Source organism: Salmo salar, chromosome 06 (genome assembly GCF_965601325.2).
Source record: "Salmo salar chromosome 06, fSalSal1, whole genome shotgun sequence".
Taxonomy (NCBI): domain Eukaryota; kingdom Metazoa; phylum Chordata; class Actinopteri; order Salmoniformes; family Salmonidae; genus Salmo; species Salmo salar.
This window is the reverse complement of record NC_138296.1, coordinates 47,592,923-47,611,867: the sequence shown is the minus strand read 5'-3', so window position 1 is coordinate 47,611,867 and position 18,945 is coordinate 47,592,923. Positions and strand designations below refer to the sequence as shown.

The window sequence follows — 18,945 nt, the reverse complement described above, 5'->3', positions numbered from 1 at the left end:
CTAGGATTAATCCCAGTCGCGAACAAGGTTCCATCTTGAATGTGATCTAACATGTTGCATATGATACTTCAATGAAATATACCATGCCGCGCTATCTACCCGAAAACACGTATTCCTGATTCATTTACACATCAAGTAGTCTAAAATACTTTTTTTTTTTTTTTAGCAATTACACAACGAAATAGTAACATTGGTCTCAAGGAAATGTTAACGGATAAATACCCCATAGACCAGGGTTCTCCAACCCTGTTCCTGGAAAGCTACTGTCCTGTAGCTTTTCACTCCAACCCTAATCTAGCGCACCTGATTCTAATATTTGTCTGGTTGATAAGCTGATTCAGGTTCATTACAACTGGAGTTGGAGTGAAAACGTACAGGAGAGTACCTCTCCACGAACAGGGTTTGAGAGCCATGTCATAGACTTTTCCATATGAAACCCTTATTAGGTTATTACGCACTTTTACGCACAAGGAACTTGAATGTAAAATTATTATGTAGAAAAAAGAGATACATATAAGAGTGTGCATATACCTGTTGAGTTAGTATTTAAAGGGATTACAACAAATACCTGGAACCCTGATATTTTGATAAATACGACCCAGTCAAAGGGGCTTCTGGGGGATGTGACGCTACACTAGGTTATTCATCGATTTAAAATATAACATCATTGGGGAACTGAATTGGGGAACTGCTGCTCGGGAAAATAAAATACATGTATTTTTCGTGAAAGATCAGTTATAGGCCTAGCACCATCATTACGTACGACGCATATATGGAGTTGAACAGAGGAATGGAGCGAAAAAACTAAAAGATAAGAAGAAATGCAGGTCGCGCACACCCTGTAACCACAACTGTTTCTCTTATGTATTAATGACCACACGAAACCGACGTTTCAGCACCTCCATGCCTCTCCTGATGAGCGTTGGTGTCATGCGTAAAGCAATAAATAAGTGATAAAAGTAGTGCTTGAGAAAGAGCCGCGTGAATCCACCCTCCTTTCTACTGTATAGTATAATATATGGCATTTAGCAGACGCTTTTATCCATAGCGACTTACAGTCATGCGTGCATACATTTTACGTACGGGTGATCCCGGGAAACAAACCAACTACCCTGGCGTCACAAGCGCCATGCTATACCAACTGAGCTACAATGTACCATAAGGGGTTTCTCTATTGGTCTGCGCTTCTATAATGTCAGAGGGTATTTCACATCGATATGGAAAATAATAAAAACAAGCTTCCTGCACCCCCACTTTACCCATTACAGTCCATGTATGCCTATTTAAGGGAAAAGTAACGAGAAAGCAGACTCTTTGTAATGGTGGTGTTTTTAATAGCACTCCCCTTTTTTCTTAATCCTTGGGTTGATCCTTATTCATTTTCTTCATTTTCATCCGTCGGTTTTGGAACCATATTTTGACTTGTCTCTCGGTCAAGTTCAGGGAGCGCGCTACCTCGTGCCTTCTGTCCCGGGTGAGGTACATGTTGAAGAGGAACTCTTTCTCGAGCTCGAGGGTTTGGTATTTCGTGTAAGGGCACCGCTTCTTCCGGGAAGACCGGGCATGCAACCAGTTGGCAGAGGGGTCATCTACAAGGGAAAGTCAGACAGACACCTTTAGTAAATGGCTAACAAACACAGACCAGAATAGGCCCTAGACTAGCAAGCCTCATAACATAACTAAATACAAACATGCGTGCGTAATAACAAGATATCCATGCCCATGCGTTATATCATTGAGTTAAAGTGATATCAAAAGCCAAGGCTCATATTCCTCCAAATGGAACCGTGTTCGGTAATGTAATGGAGTAGAGGAGAGAGGAAAGTAGTTCCTCACCTCCCCTCGGGCCGAAGGTGACCTTGGTTGGTATTGTAAATGGGTTTAGAGGACAGTTCCTTCACATTTTTTTACATTTACGTTTTAGTCATTTAGCAGACGCTCTTATCCAGAGCGACTTACAGTAGTGAATGCATACATTTCATCTTTTTTTTTTTTTCATACTGGTCCCCCGTGGGAATCGAACCCACAACCCTGGCGTTGCAAACACCATGCTCTATCAACTGAGCCACACAGGACCACTGTACATGTTTACCATGAAAGTACTTCCTGGACCACAAGGTGTCTTTTCATGTTACCATAACTATGTCATAAATGGGAAACACAAAGATAATGGAAAAAGTACTCGTGTCCTTCACCCCACTAGACCTTGAAAATCACCCTGTTTGTGAGAAGTACACTCTAAATGGGTGGAGCACTTGGATGTGATGTTATCTCGTAAACTACGATTCTCCTTATTTTTTTTTTGTCAGAACCTCCAATCATGGCAATGCACTCCACCCTTCCGCTTGGTTAGCAGGCCTCAGCCGAATCCAATTAGTGAAGAAAGCGCAGCATGGTTATGAGGAGACGCTATCCTCCCCCAACAGAGCCAAAAGCATTGGAACTATGAGAGACCTATAGTGAGCAACAGAGCCTAACCCAAACAAAAATGCAGTCCCCCTGAAATGCGGTTGCTTTGGAAAGTGGATTATCTCCTTTTTATGGGAAATGTTCCAGGGGGAATAATTCTTGCTGTCTCCGTGGAGACGCCTCTCCTCTCTGGTGGCTTTCTCGGGAATGCATGCTATGTATTTTCATGTAGGCCCATCTACATTTCCTCACAGTTGCTTTTTGTATAACAGCACCGTGTAGAGCCTGCAAGTTGGGCTACCATGGCATTCAAACGGCCTTGAAAAGCTTAAACTGAGAATACATTGATGACTCAAAAGGCCGTGGGGATATAAATCTCCCAGGCATGGCATTGGATCGATTGCATCTGCAAGTGGACACCAATGCCTGTTCCGAGGCACTGAGGTAGAAGTGGGCTTTGTGACACGCAAAGTGGTGCTTCGCATTCCCCAAGTACATAATCACCTAGTGTCATTCATCCCGTGCAAAGTCAGGGCTTTTCCTGTCACTGCATGACAAACCATCCAGTGCTATCCCATAACGCGTACGGATATGTGAAGGGTTATAGCTTTGGCCAATGGATCCGGGCATTTCTACAGATGAAAAAAATCTGGGCTCATTGAAGCCCATGGCCATTTCTCTTAGGATACATACATGTAACCAACGTAGAGAAATCCAATCGGCCCATGCCCCTAGACACGCACTTTCATACCACATCAACTGTCTCTAATATCCTAAATCTTATGACGCAATCCTATTGTTATCATGAAAGGAAATAATCCCTCGGGGATGATTGATAACCCTGTAAAGCTATCCGTTGCCGGCGGACACATCGGAGATAGAGGTGTGCCATCTAAATACTTATAAGCTCCGAGACATGATCTGCAACAATGCACGTTTAAGAGGGTATTGTCGTTGGATGATCATGGTCTGTTTTGTGACGAATGTTGGGATGGAAACACATAATGGCTACAGACCGTTATTATACCATCATGTCTCTTTGCAATTTTACCTTAATAGTCTGAGAAATTGACCTTTCGTATATGCCTAGAGAGATTCGTTATTGCATTTCTCTACATTGAGATTGCATCGTATTTTATATGTTTTTCCTCAACTCTCCCAGGGAGCCAACACACAACAATTAATAGTGATGTTGGCTGGTCTTATAACTTAATAAACTTCAGGGGCAATCACTTTTTTTCACTCACAAGCCGCTGCTAGCACAAAGAGGGACGTGTAATTCCCAACTTCATTGCCTTTGCCCGTAGTTTATTCTGGAATGCCGCCCAGGGCAACACAAAGGGGAATTCTGTTGCGCACCATCCATTAGAGAGTTCACGTAGTGCGTGAACCCATTTTGTGGATTACAATCAACGTTCGTCTCCACCGTCAGTCCATACTACTAGAAAATGACCATCTGTCAGAACCTTGACCCATCCAATCTAGGATAGGCCTCAGATGTGTGATATATCTCTCAGTTTCCCGGCGCACCAAAACGTTACCGGGCGAGCACGCACGGCCTATTTCAACAAGACTGTGCTGTGCGGAGTAATACAAATATATAGGTTTCCACTCCGGCTCGGCTCCAGACCTGATTAATAGCCAGCCTGATCTTATGAGGCAGTGTTGGTAAAGGAGAGAAATTTCATTTTATTCTGTCAAGGCAACCATAGGCATGGCTAGAACAGCGAGTCAACTGAGAGTGCAGTGACCAACATCCTCCACATAATGTCATATAGCTCAGACAGATGAGTCTGCTTGTAAAAAAAACCCAACTGTGAGTCTCACTTGGAAAATGTTTCAGATTTATTTTGTGGCGTTAAAGAGAGACTTTTGCCCACTCAACAGCCCTAAAGGCATCAATAAAACTTTATTTCCAGAAAATGTCGTCAATGCGGTTTCTTTGACATAATAATAATTATTGCAAAAACGAACATATAACCCAATCCCCCACACTCCACCTTCTAAACGACATTAAATGTGTATAAATAGACTACTATCATCCGACGTGAATGAAACAAAGGCTCGTTGTCCATTAAAGAGGATATTTACACTAAAATATTGACTAGAGTTAAGAGGGCCTTTCCCTGGTAAACCCTGATTTTGCACTGAAGAGGCTCTTGGCATATAGTTCAATAGAGGGACGTTTTTCTTGAGGTGTTGTTCAGTTATTACTGGATTAAAACAAGCTGCTGACAAAATGAACTGCACTAAAGTGCAACTGAGCGCAGATAACCTGTTCTCAGAGACGGTGTGCCAAAACTTACTGCAGTAAAATTATATTCAATACCAGTTGGTCCCCAAAACTAAGGCAGGACAGCGCAGAAAACCGCGCACGTGAAATGTCGCAAGCTCCAAAACAGAGTACCATCCATACCTTGACCTGGTGTATGTATAAATGTATGATAATAATTCTAACGTAAACATACATAGTAAATTAGACGCACACTACGGACCAGATATGGTAGTGAGCCTCTATGGCTCGCTATCTCTTTGTTCCTGTTTTATGACAGCATTAAAAGCTTTACAGACTGTTCACTTCCTCGTTTTATAACTTACTTTGATCTGGCCCTTCTTTGTCTTCGGTACCTTCACAGATATCCTTATTGTCCTCGAATCCGGAGCCCTGGCTGGAATTCATCTCTCTTGCCGAAGAGGATTCCAAAATGTACTCGTGTCCACCGATTTTGGGGGGTTCCCCGAGGTGTCCCAGTAGCGGCTCCATCTTGACCTGCCCCTGCCCGGGGAGGGACTCCGAGCGCGGAGCGCAGTCGAGCCAAGTGCGTATGTATCGGGTGTCCGTGGAAGGCACGGGCTGAGTCGGGATGTATGGATGGTAAACCGCTGGTAAGCCATTGGAGGCATGGGGGCTGAACGGGCTCCAGGACGAGCTAAAAACTGGAGGTTTAGGCTGGAAGCTACAAGAGGGGAATTCGGGATGCTCGCCATGTCCCCCCGGTTGCCTGGAGTTCGAATACTGTACATTGGAAAACCTGACTGAAGTCGGATCTTCGCTCTCGTGACTTATTATAGAGTCCACATAATAGTTGCTCAGAGTTCCAGAAATGGACATTCTCGGACATTATACAATTCACGGTTCATTGAATTGAAAACATGTAGGACAGAAGTCTTTTTTACTAGCCTTCTACTAGCCTACGAACAAAGTAGAGCTCGGTTGCTGGGGCTGTGCGCTCGGAGCGAAATGATTGGTCAGACTTTTTTCACGAGCCTGATAAAGCGTCAATGGGGCGTAAATCAATCCGCCAAGGGGCTGCACCTCTCCTAGCACTGTACATATTTTCCTCTCTAAATAAATTGTCTTGTTTATGCAATATGCAAAATTTGAGTGCATCCATATTATATGTGGGTATCTGTAGGCCGTCGTAGAAATATCCAGTTGAATTATGCATCCCAACGACATTATACATGCATATTGGAAACAATGGACGACAAAATAAGCGACCACATTCTTCTCTTTATCAAACTGATACATGCATACGTCTCATGGAACAAGGCCATTGAATACAATAAGCCTTATCCAATATATTACGTGAATGAACGCCCAATACATCATCAGAATCAAAGTAACATTGGAATACTATTAAGGCGCCGTTATTTCTCTCACGTTCATCTCTGGATGTCTATCACCGATAACGTTTTATGTTTTATGTTTATTGTTTTATGTTGGTTTGTTTTCTTTAAACTTGCCTCTGAGTTTCCTCTGGTGTAGGAAATGTCTATGTTCATGCTTTATTGGAAGGTTAAGAGTAATTTTTCTTAACGAGCGCATTAAACACTAATGCGTGCCAATCCCCTGTCTTTATGGAAGGAACTACTTGAACTTTTTTGGTCGTTTAATACTATAATAAAATACTACATCAGGCAGCTTTGATTTTTATAGACTTGATATATCGCCTGTGGCGGGGACCGTAAACGACTCTGCTGTAGCATTCCTGCCACTGACAAAAACGCTCACTTCACACTCAGACACAAATAGTAAACACCGCAGAAGTGAGACTACACCAGGATATTCTAAAACCCAGAGGATGATAACCATTTTACTGATACAGGGGGAAAGCGAAGAAGACTCATAAGTTAACGGTTTGGAGACGGTTAATATTTATTTCTGGCAGCTTTCCAGGTATTGTGCATGACTTGTCACATTCAAGCGGGTCAAAGCTTTGGCCTCGGCCTTCAATGCTCTCTCTGCCTTCCACTGGCTCTCGTGCTAGCAACTAATGCATTTTAGCTTCAGAACAACTTCTATCAAGTGCAAAAACGAACATCAATATAGGAATACCTACGGCTGATAAAACTTTGCGCTGTGTTTGCACTCGAATATATCTGCAGATTTATTGAGCACTAAATAGCCTAGCAGCTGTTATGTTAAATAATATATAGGCTAATTCCAAAGCACGATAACATGCGAAAGGGAATTGGGTAGATGAGATTCATCTGTAAGGTGATTTGAATGTTTTTCACTATATAACATTGCGTGTAGCCTTCCACTGGCTTGAATGTTGCGTTGATAATTTAATAAACTCCACCCAATACCCGCTGTGCAAAGTGCCAACAACTTAATTAGATACATTGGAGTAGTAAATATTGAAAACATTATCTCCAAACCGCACGAAATGTTAAAAAAAAATGTCAAGAGCAACGTTTAATTAAATGTTGTAGACTGTTGTATCGTAACTATCGTAACAAAATGTAATCATTGGTAAGGAGATAGGCCTACAAGTTAAAATAATAAGGGTGTGATATCACATCATTGTTAAATCAACTTAAAACAAACCATGAAACAAACACATTTATCTATACTTATAATTAATCATCGGATATTTCTTCCCACTGCAAAGGCCTCCACTTTTCAATAAGAAACCTAATATCGCCAGGAGTTACAATAACTATCGTATTGCCTCTCCAAAGCTATGGGCAACACTAGTGACGTGCAAAATGAAATATCTTATGACTATGCTCAGGTTCTTTAGAACTGTTTAAAGACACTCAGAAAGTCTCTTGAGTGGATTTCTGCAGAAGAGAGCTAATAAAATACGTTTTGTGAGTAGCCTACACTCGTAGAAAAAAGGTTCCGGATAGAACCAAAAAGGGTTCTATTGCTTGCTTCATATATGGCACCCCTAAAGATTATATGTAGAACTCTGTAAGGTTCCATATAGAACCATTGGGTTCCATCCCATAAAGGGTTCTATATGGAACCAATTTCGGTTCTTTATAGAACCTTACGGGGTGCCATATATGAGGCAGACATATAACCCCTTTTGGTTCTATCCAGAAACTTTTTTATCCTAAATGTTGTTAATTAACTTTGGCTATATGCTTTTATATGCTATGTAGCTTAATTTGTCCGCAAAAAAAGAGGGAAGGAATATTGGTGTGTTATACAACGTTCAAATAATATGAATAATATTTTGTTGCTCTCCTGTCTTATGTGAATAATATTAGTTTGTAAATCCCACTATATAATGGTCAGTCTAATTCCTTAAGTGATTAGGATATTAGGAAACTCATGTCAACTGTGATTATGTTACCAACCCCATCTCCAAGTAGGCCTCATCTATTTGTATCCTACTTTGTTGACAGTAAATGCTTGATTTTAAAGGTTCTGATGTTCTTACTACAGCTAGCTCGCTTGCACTTGGGACTACATAACTGTAATAGGTTATTTACTAAATATAACACAATGCATTTTACATAACAGTGCGTTGTAAGAAAGTAGTAGTAGTAGTAGTAGCAGCAGCAGCAGGCCTATATAGGTTAGTAGTAGACGCTTCAGCATTAGTATAGCATGCAGCTAATATTAGCCTATATGCTAAATAGTATGCAGTCTGCAGTTCTTTCGGTGATTGTTGCTGCTAGCCTAAAGCAGTCAACAGTAACCTACACATTTCAGCAACAACTAGTCACAATAAATCAGCCTTACTTTTCTGTGGAATGTTGAGTACAAGTGCTTTGCCTTTAAGATATGAATAATCAAGACATGATTGTATGTGGGAAATAGTTAACACATATGCTTGCTCTCTGTATACTATATAACGTATGCTATTCGTATGCATTACTTTATCTATCCTGATCAGATAAAATATAATGAAAAAATAAATATATAAATACATATCATGAAGTTGTAGCTGAAATGCAAATTAATTGACCTTTAGCTTTTTCGGCTAGCGTCTAAATAAGGCTCATGTTTTCGTGAACACTGCTGAAATAATACTACAGACATAGACGTTTGACATGACTGCATACCAACTTACTATGTCTGTTAATTACCGTTCTGACATGAATATGTGTTACACTCTGTCATCTTTCTGTGAGCCCCCTCTGGATAAGGCTTAAAGGGATACTTCAGGATTTTGGCAAAGAAACCCTTCATCTACTTCCCCAGAGTCAGATTAAATCATGGATACCATTTTATGTCTCTGCGTACAGTTTGAAGGAAGTTGCTAAGTAGTGTTATTGCAATTGCTAACTAGCATTAGCACAATGACTGGAAGTCTATGGGAACTGCTAGCATACTAGTAGACAGAGCAATGAGTGGAAGTATGTGGTAACTGCTAGCATGCTACTCGATGCCATAGACTTTCAGTCATTGCGCTAACGCTAGTTAGCATTGGCTCGCGAAACTACCTCTAACTTCCTTCATAATGGATGCAGAGAAATAAAAAATAGTATCCATGAGTTTATCTAACTCTGGGGAAGTAGATAATAGGCTTCTTTGCCAACTGAAATGCAGAATGCAATGGCAGATCGGGGCTAACCTGTTTTAAATTCATTGCCATTGAACGTGTAAGAATCCACCTTCAGACCAAGTTAATGAAGTTGTTAGGTTTCATGATGACAGCTCTCTCTCAAACACACACACAACACACAACTCACACACACACCTAAGGGCCTCGCTCTTCATACCAGTCCAAAAAGTCGATACTCTTTCACATGAAATCATCAAAACAAACAAGAGAAAGTGTGTCAGCCATTCACGTATAACAGTCATTTTCCCAATAAAGACATTCCTGTGGTAAAATTCATGGTAACCCTTGGGTTATATATGAGGATGTACAGTGCCTTCAGAATGTATTCACACCCCTTTACTTTTTCCACATTTTGTTGTGTTACAGCCTGAATTTAAAACGGTTAAATTGAGATTTTGTGTCACCTGCCTACAAACAATAACCTATAATGTCAAAGTGGAATTATGTTTTCAGAAATGTTTACAAGTTAATATCAAATGAAAAGCTGAAATGTCTTGAGTCAATAAGTATTCAACCCCTTTGTTACGACAAGCCTAAATAAGTTCAGGAGTAAACATTTCCTTAACAAGTCACGTAATAAGTTGCATGGACTCACTGTAGGCAATAATACCCCACACATACAATTTTCTGTAAGGTCCCTCAGATTCAACCACAAAGACCAGGGAGGTTTTCCAATGCCTCGCAAAGAAGGGCACCTTGTTAAAAAAAATAAAAAGCAAACATTGAATATTATTAATTACACTTTGGATGGTTTATCATTACACCCAGTCACTACGAAGATACAGGCGTCGTTCCCAATTCAGTTGCCGGAGAGGAAGGAAACCGCTTAAGGATAGGAGAGAACTGAGGATGGATCAACATTGTACTTACTCTACAATAATAACCTAAATGACAGATTGAAAAGGAAGCCTCTAGAGAATACAAATATTCCAAAACATGCATCCGTTTTGCAATAAGGGACTAAGGTAAAACTGTGAAAAATGTGTCAAAAAAAATTACTTTATGTCCTGAGTTCCACTTCATATTTTCAAGCACAGTGGTGGCTGCATCATGTTATGGGTATGCTTGTCATCGGCAAAGGCTAGAGAGTTTTTTAAATAAAAATAAACGGAATAGAGCTAAGCACATGAAAAATCCTAGAGGAAAACCTGGTTCAGTCTGCTTTCCATCAAACACTGCGAGACAAATTCACCTTTCAGCAGGACAATAACCTATAACACGAGGGCCAAATATACACTGGAGTTGCTTACCAAGACAACACTGAATGATCCTGACCGACCGTGTTACAGTTTTGAATTAAGTTTCCTTGAAAATCTATGGTAAGGCTTGAAAATGGCTGTCTAGCAATGATCAACAACCAACTTGATGGAGCTTTAGGAATAAAAAAATAAATAATGTGCAAATATTGTACAATCCAGGTGTGCAAAGCTCTTAGAGACTTACCCAGAAAGACTCACAGCTGTAATCGTAAACATGTATTGACTCAAGGGTGTGAATACTCATGTAAATTAGATATTTTGTATTTATTTTTCAATAAATCTGCCTTAAATTTTGAAAAGCATGATTTTACTTTGTGATTATGGGGCATTGTGTGTAGATGGATGAGAAAAAATATATATTTAATCCATTTTGAATTCAACAAAATGTGGTATAAGGGGTATGAATACTTTGTGAAGGTATCAACGGTAATGCTGTAACATTTATCTGTAAGAAATAAAACACATTTATCAAAAGCTTATATGGCTTCTGAGTTTGTTTTTGTTCATTGAAGTTTATTGAAAAGTTCGTGATCACAATGCAGAAAATTAGAACAAAAAAATGGTGAATGATATTTGTCTTGTATTACAAAGTTGAAACAAGATAGAAGTTAGAAAATGTATTGTAGACGGTAAATGTTAATGTGCTATTAAATTGCCTGCAAATTACATATGAGCATTGCCCCTGACGCAAAGTAAAAACAAGCTGGTGTGAGTATGAGGTAGAGCCCGGTGCTGGTGTTTTTAATGTAGATAATTTACGGCATCTGGGCATGCTGTACTTCATACAATGTATTATATTAGAAGAAGCGTTCATCACACCCAGGTGTACACAGGTATTTTGGGGGAGGCTTAAATTAGCCGTTTAACTCCCCACAAGCCCATGAGCAATAAGTTGACTCTTGGGAGTGAAGTACATGCCAACAATAACAACTTTTCTAGATAATATTGAATCCATTTTTAGTGTGCAATAACAAAATGGAGGGTAGTGCGCAGACATGTGGAAACGGCTCATTCTCGTTGTTGTTGCATTCGTCCATTACGCACGAGCGTTGATGTGCAGTACTGGAGTAATTCAGGTAGTTTCAGGTTCCTGTGATACGCGTCCAGCCCAACAACTTGAAACTACCTAAATCACACAACAGCTTTGTCTCATATTCTCTTCAAAGACCTTCAGAGAACCTGATTGAGCCACTGGACAAGTTCTCATTGCCTTTTAAACGTGGGTGACCATCCATAAACGTTATTCTTGGTTCCGCTACATGAATAACATTTTTTTTATAAATGTAGCCTTTATTCCATATATACTACCCTACTAAAGTGATCAGCAGTTATAAAACGAGACAAGATACAAACTGCAATACAGTAGGAATGAAGAATATGAGAGGAAGTAGCATGCCCATGCCATTTCAATCATGCACATAAAGGCCTATAACGCACGTTAAGACGTCTTTGTTAACCACAATAGCAGGCAATACTATTGTAGTGAAAAGTACAGTACTATAATCCCTGGGACACATCCGCTACCCGGACTTCCTGAGTCTACAATAAATGCCCTGTCAATTGCCCCTGATAAAACCTGGATGCCCCAGACAGCGTCACTAAAATCGTGCGCTCCTCAATATGGCGATGCTAGCAGGAGACGCTACACAGTCTCCTTTTAAGACAAAAGGCCAACAGACAAAAGGCCAATATCCAGTATCCAGTGTGGGGAAGTTGCGCCATGTGTTTTCCATCAAATCTTCCTATTCAAACAATATCAGAAAAAGTCCATGCAGAATGAAACGATAGATAACGTCAATAACGTCGAATGAATCCATAAATCTGGATACAAACGGAATCAATGGGGATTAAATAATCATATGCACACACTAAATACGCGCACGTTATTACTTTTTTTTAACGTGCAGTGGTTATCATGATGATGTGGTAAAAAGGCTATAAATGTCACAGACCAGATCATAATTCCAGCTCGACCAATCTCTAACAATCTGGAAGAAGAAAAAGAAGAGGAAATTCTATGTGGAATGCATGTAGACCTACACTGTTCCCAGAGGACGTTAAAGACGTTGGCTAACAACCCTCAAATCAGCAGCGGAAACTCTGGCATCTGCCACTTGGCTTTTGAAAAAAAAATATATACATATTTTGAATTCAGAAGGTAGGCTAGAAAACAATGGTGGCCACTGAACGCAGCTAGGTAGTGAACAAGGTAAATAAAGTTAAAGGGATACGATAGATGTAGGCTAACCTTGACAAAGTATATTATGTATATTATTAGTTTTTACAAGGAACCACTTCTAAATCAGATTAAATTGTTTTAAAATAGACCTTGTATAAACCAAATATATGCATTGGCATTGCTTGTTATGATAAGGAAATTACAGCATACAACTACGCTACTGCAAACCACACATACTAGCCTAATAATCATAGTTACAGCAATTACAATCCTCACTACAGGAAGAATAATCACATTACTGGAGCTCATATGACCATGTAGGAGTAGGCTCCTAGGAAGAGGAATGGGCTAAGGGTGGTAATAGGTTGTCTAGAACTAGAAGTTGTTGCAATGGGATGTACCCAAAACAAAATATTCTGTATGTTTTTCTCCATCTATCTATACATATCGAAGTTGCAAATTAAGAAATATAGGAACTGGGGAATATTTATTCAAGCAGAAGTGATAGGCGAAACTATATCAAAACAAATATTAGCTTAGAAATTTACAATACAAGACAAAAATATATATTATTTCCCAGGCTTGCCTGATGGAACGTGGTGGGCTCATGTGCGTAGGAACCTGTTTCGCTATATCATAGAAAGCGTAACCTTTAATTCAAATGCTCTCATTTAGAAAACATTTTATAATCAAATCATTCATTATTGTAATCAACACATCCTTTGTTTCAAGTCAAGCTGAAAAGGGACTCCGTATAAACAAGAAATAATGTTTTAAATCCTTCCTATTTTACAAAATTGAAGTTCAAAATATTGTGCTTATTGGTGCACATTTTTTAGCGCTTACAAATACATTACGTCCGAAAATAAATAAAATAGTGCTCACGTCATAAATAAAGTAATCCTTTTAAATTGGCTTCCCATAGCCTAGCATGCATGAACTGTAAGCAATAGTTTTCGATTCAAGACGGTAGCCTATGTCTGGCAAAAATACCAATTATTAAGCAACGTTGCAATCATTCCAATGAACTATCAAGAAACAACTACAAGACGGTTGTTTAAATAATGATCAAATAAAGTGCTTTTATGAAGGGTGTTGCGGGACAGGGGTATGGAGAAAGAAAAAGCTTCCCGATATTTCTCCTTCATGGAAAAACTCAATTGTAACCGGTAGGAGCCACCATATCCTCATGCAAACTGTATAGGACATAGATAGTACTTTCATCCAGCATATCCTTCAGATCAGAACCTTCTATCTCCACATCCTTCAGATCAGAACCTCTATCTCCACACCCTTCAGATCAAAACCTCTAACTCCACACCCTTCAGATCAGAACCTCTATCTCCACATCCTTCAGATCAGAACCTCTATCTCCACATCCTTCAGATCAGAACCTCTATCTCCACATCCTTCAGATCAGAACCTCTATCTCCACATCCTTCAGATCAGAACCTCTATCTCCACATCCTTCAGATCAGAACCTCTATCTCCACATCCTTCAGATCAGAACCTTCTATCTCCACATCCTTCAGATCAGAACCTTCTATCTCCACATCCTTCAGATCAGAACCTCTATCTCCACATCCTTCAGATCAGAACCTCTATCTCCATATCCTTCAGATCAGAACCTCTATCTCCACATCCTTCAGATCAGAACCTTCTATCTCCACATCCTTCAAATCAGAACCTCTATCTCCACATCCTTCAGATCAGAACCTCTATCTCCACATCCTTCAGATCAGAACCTCTATCTCCACATCCTTCAGATCAGAACCTTCTATCTCCACATCCTTCAAATCAGAACCTTCTATCGCCACATCCTTCAGTATATGGTCCATCCTATTATTGACTTTGCATCATCCCGTGCTCCTGCACTCAGTCATGTCCATGTAGGCCTGTCGCTGCGCACCATGTTTGTGAGGAATCAGATGGGGAAATGTGTGACCGTGTCCCTGGTTCTGTGTTCCCGTGTCATCTTCTTCATCTTCATGCGGCGGTTCTGGAACCAGATTTTGACTTGACGGTCAGTGAGGTTGACACTGCGAGCGATCTCCAGGCGGCGATCGCGAGTCAGATACACGTTGAAGAGGAACTCTTTTTCCAGCTCCAGGGTTTGGTATTTGCTGTAAGGACAGCGCTTCTTCCTCCCCGCCTTCGCCCACAGCCATCCACAGGACGCATCATTTTCGAATGTTGCATCCTCTGTCAAAACAAGACAAAACATGTATTTAGTGATAGATTGGCAGAGCGCGAATTCTTTGTTTTAGGATATGCACATTTCGAAAATGCTCTCCCGGGCATTACCTGGCTGATAATTTCAGTTTATGACGGGATATAATGTCCCGTGACATGCCTCTCTCCCCTGTGTGTGTGTGTGTGTGTGTGTGTGTGTGTGTGTGTGTGTGTGTGTGTGTGTGTGTGTGTGTGTGTGTGTGTGTGTGTGTGTGTGTGTGTGTGTGTGTGTGTGTGTGTGTGTGTGTGTGTGTGTGTGTGTGGTAGTTCTCTGAAATGCAAGGTTAGTTATCATGTAGGCCTTAGCTAAAAACGACTTACATTCTACTTGGGCGTGAATAGGTTATTATCAAAAGAACAAACTATTATCAAAAGGACAAATTGAAAAATGTAGGACTACACATGCATAGAAGAGGAATAGGAATAGGTCTCACAATTCTGGTATTGAATTTAACGACTGTCGTGCCTACTGGAGTAAAATCCATTTGTCTAGAAACCCATGCGTCAAACACAAAACGAAGCTAGGCCCATGTTTGGATCAAATCTTTAACGAATCTAAATATTTTCCTATGTTTAAATTGTAAATGGACAAAAAGAAAAGTAGTAGTCTATCTGAATGTAGCAGATGATGTGAATGGTGTGTAGCCTTACAGCGAGGCATTGGCTATTGTTAAGCTAAATGATGCTAGCCTACTCAATAAATCATTATGTGGCAAAGCTCTATTCTGATTAGGCTATAGACATCAGAATATTTCACATACAAGAAATGGGTTGTTGTTGATGCATTCATCTGTTTCACTAGGCCTATAATGACAGGCCTATAATGACAATTTATTTTTAATATGCCAAATGCCGTTGTACAACTTATTTCGATATTTACTATTGACAAGCACGGTATAGTTGTACTTAAAAATATTATTTTGAACAAAATGACGTAATATTTGAACACTCAATGTCAAATATTGGCATGCGTGATGACTTTACAACCTGAGTTGAAATAGGTCAATATTTGGTTCATTGGTTAACGTTCGTGTTATATGGTGCCTTTTTCAAATGAGAGATTTTACGGCGTCTCTCAGTGCTCATTTTACGAAACTATATTCGTGTTAGCTGTAGCATCTAGCATTGCAACAGGCAAATGGAAGCTAGCATTAGCTTTAGCCTAGATTTTATTGTGAGACTGAGTCAGTCGGTTATAGCCTACCCTCACATAAACCTGGGCCCACAATCAATTGTAGGCTACACCTAGCTAACTGTCCCTAAACACAAAGGAGACTTCCGCTGTTTTGATGTTCAAAAGAGCGCACAGTAAAATTGAGTGCAATTTAGCCTGGCGAGGGTAGTTCCGTGCAATAAATAAATGTTGAGCAATGGCTCCCTTTGTCCTCTCCTCTCTCATCCCTTTAACAGCCTTAGTAAAAAAAATCACCATGTCTCGATAGACCGGATCATGTTTTCCTGTGGCTATTGCCATGGTCGCGTTCTATCTTTTCAGAGCTTTTTTCCTTTTCATTCCATTTACCCACCTTGCGTCTCCTGTCTGGGACTTTTATCGCCCTCGGGTAAGACTGATGAGGGCTTGTCTCGCCGTAAACCTATGACTAAGTCTCCCGTGTTGGTCTGACTGGCCAGGATGATGCTGCTGCTATCGCTTCTCTGGGCTTGACACTCACTGCTGCCCAGCGCTAAGTCATCAATAACGCGCTTGATGTCAGTGTCTGGATATGGCAGCACCGGGAAGCTCAAGTTGCACAAATGGCGCGAGTCTGAGTGGGGAGAGCGCGGTGGATTGGTCGTGGGCAAGCTGTGCACGCTGTTATTGTACTCCTGGACTTTGATCCCCGAGTATGACTGCTCCGGGCGGAAGTAGCCTTGAATTGGACCAGAACCGCCCGTCATGGAGCCCATCTCTGACATTAGTCTGGTGAAGGCAGACACGTCCGGTGACGGTTTTGAGTGGTTGTTAGGTTCCAGAAGCAAATAGGAGGAGTTGTCTTTTCTGTTTGACGCGCTGTAAGGGCACGCACTGACCTGCGGCACCCGGACCGGAATCAAGTGTGGCACGTCCCAGTTCAGTATTCCCTGGTGGTATTGGTATCGAGGCTGAGCCATTGCTTCTTGCGGCTGCAACGGCTGGTGCTGGTTCATTGTCCCGGGTATGGCCGTGTTTGGCACGGAACCACAGCTGTTTTGGACACTGCAGTCCGGGTCAGAGCAGGCAGCGTGCTAGTGAGGGTGGGCAACAAAGGGGGGCTCCTTTGGACGGCAGACCACGAAAGAGTTAACCAAGGACGCCGTGAAAACGAATCTCTCAGAGCTTGACATTGCTAGGACATATTTTGACGAAAAGTCTGTCGAGCAGCTTCCTGCAAGGGACCCAATAGAGTCTAGGGTTCACCGGCAGGCTCCTCCCCTTGCGGCGCTGGTTGATTCAAGTGCCTAAATCTCCTATTCCCAGAACTTCCTGTTTAATTGATTTCGTATCCATTTATTATCTTATCCGTCTTTAATTAAATTAAATGCATGTCGCCAATGTGTCAATGCAAGTAGCGAAGTTGTTTTCAAAATGGCTTCAAAATGGCAGAGATTGACATGTTATTCACTGCTAGATGGAACATCTGCATTAAATTATATTTTGGACACAGATGTGTAATTCACTCACTCGGTTTAATAATATATATACACCTGACTTGACTCTATTCCAAGCTGTATGAGCATATTCATGTGCGTTCCTAACGTGTATGATTTTATAGAATTAAAGCTTTCAAACCAGTTGTCAAAATTAAGCAGCGTTTCGTGTCGGCTACAATCCCTTGTTAAAATGGCAAATTTATCAGTCAGATTTATGCCTATACATTCGACGAAATGTGCAGCAATGTCATACACATTACAATAGTTATTAGCTCAAATGCACGCCTAACAATAGCCTATCACTTACATCATTACGCACAAACATTACTACCTTACGCACAAATATTATGACCTCATATCATATTTTAAATGGATGATTACTTCATACTTTGTTCAATCACACACTTATTTGTGTTTTAGTACAGGTTATATACAGTACCTTAGCCATGGCTCCTTATAACCTAATGAGTCATTGCTGTTGATTATTTATATTCTGTAAACGTTGTTCATTATTTGTACATAAACCCCACAGCTTTAAAGAAAATCTTGAATTTTTCCAACTATGGATAAAATATATAAGGACTCTACATTCATATTGTAAATGTGTTTTTAACGCTGTATTGTTTAGTAATAATACAATAATGATAGTAACAACTAAGGCCTATAGTTACAACAGAAATGGTCAAAATGTTCTTACCTTCTTAGCAGCACATTGCAAATCTACAATTGTTTCATTTTTTAATAAATGAAGAGTACCCGTCACACACATTCCTAAAACATGATGAAATTGCTTCCTTTCTTTTATGTAAAGTATTATTTCAGTCACACCTATAGACACTTACATTTGGCATGAAAACAATCATTTAATTCAGGACTGACTTTCATATTTAGCTAGAGGATAGGCCTATTGTGGGCACACGAACGAGCTGAAGTAAAAACTAACTGTATAATTTTCGATATAGGCTATCTAGTATTACATGTTTGAAATTACAAGAAAGTAAATGTCACGGCCCACAATCAGGGTTACAATTAAGCCTCAAATTGTAATAATAATGTATATTTTTTGAGCGGCAACATTTTAATGCATTAGGCAATATGGCCAAAGAAAATAGCTGGCATAGCAGGTATGTTTCATTTCGAAACACGTGCGTAAATTCTGAATTTAGAAACAAGTAAAAACATCTGTATGTCTCAACGATAGACTTACACGTACTCTTTGGTGCCCAAGTATGCGCAAAATATGTATCCTAAATAGGCAGGCCTAGTGTTCATTCAACAAGGCCCACTCAGTGGAGTAGTCTACAGCAATGATGTGAAAGGTTTGATGAAAAAAAAAAAGATTTAAGGGACACTGTGCATGTTGAAAATTGACTGAGAATACAGATTCTTCTGAATGCATATAACGGTTATAGTTAAAACCGAGGTT

The 18,945-nt window shown here is 40.3% G+C and overlaps 2 protein-coding genes across 2 annotated transcripts; both read right to left on the bottom strand.

Annotated features, from left to right (window-relative positions):
* Positions 1-979: 979 nt before the first annotated feature.
* Positions 980-5,613, bottom strand: hoxb9ab (homeobox protein HoxB9ab). The gene is made up of 2 exons (NM_001141626.1): positions 5,008-5,613; positions 980-1,589 (listed from the first exon to the last, which is right to left on the bottom strand). Exons 1-2 carry the CDS (start codon positions 5,519-5,521, stop codon positions 1,354-1,356), a joined length of 750 nt encoding a protein of 249 aa, NP_001135098.1. The 5' UTR covers positions 5,522-5,613; the 3' UTR covers positions 980-1,353.
* A 5,343-nt stretch (positions 5,614-10,956) lies between these two features.
* On the bottom strand, positions 10,957-17,880 carry LOC106607488 (homeobox protein Hox-B10a). Its single transcript, XM_014204484.3, has 2 exons — positions 16,415-17,880; positions 10,957-14,858 (listed from the first exon to the last, which is right to left on the bottom strand). The coding sequence occupies exons 1-2, from the start codon at positions 17,034-17,036 to the stop codon at positions 14,581-14,583; spliced, it is 900 nt and encodes a 299-aa protein (XP_014059959.2). The 5' UTR covers positions 17,037-17,880; the 3' UTR covers positions 10,957-14,580.
* Positions 17,881-18,945: the final 1,065 nt, after the last annotated feature.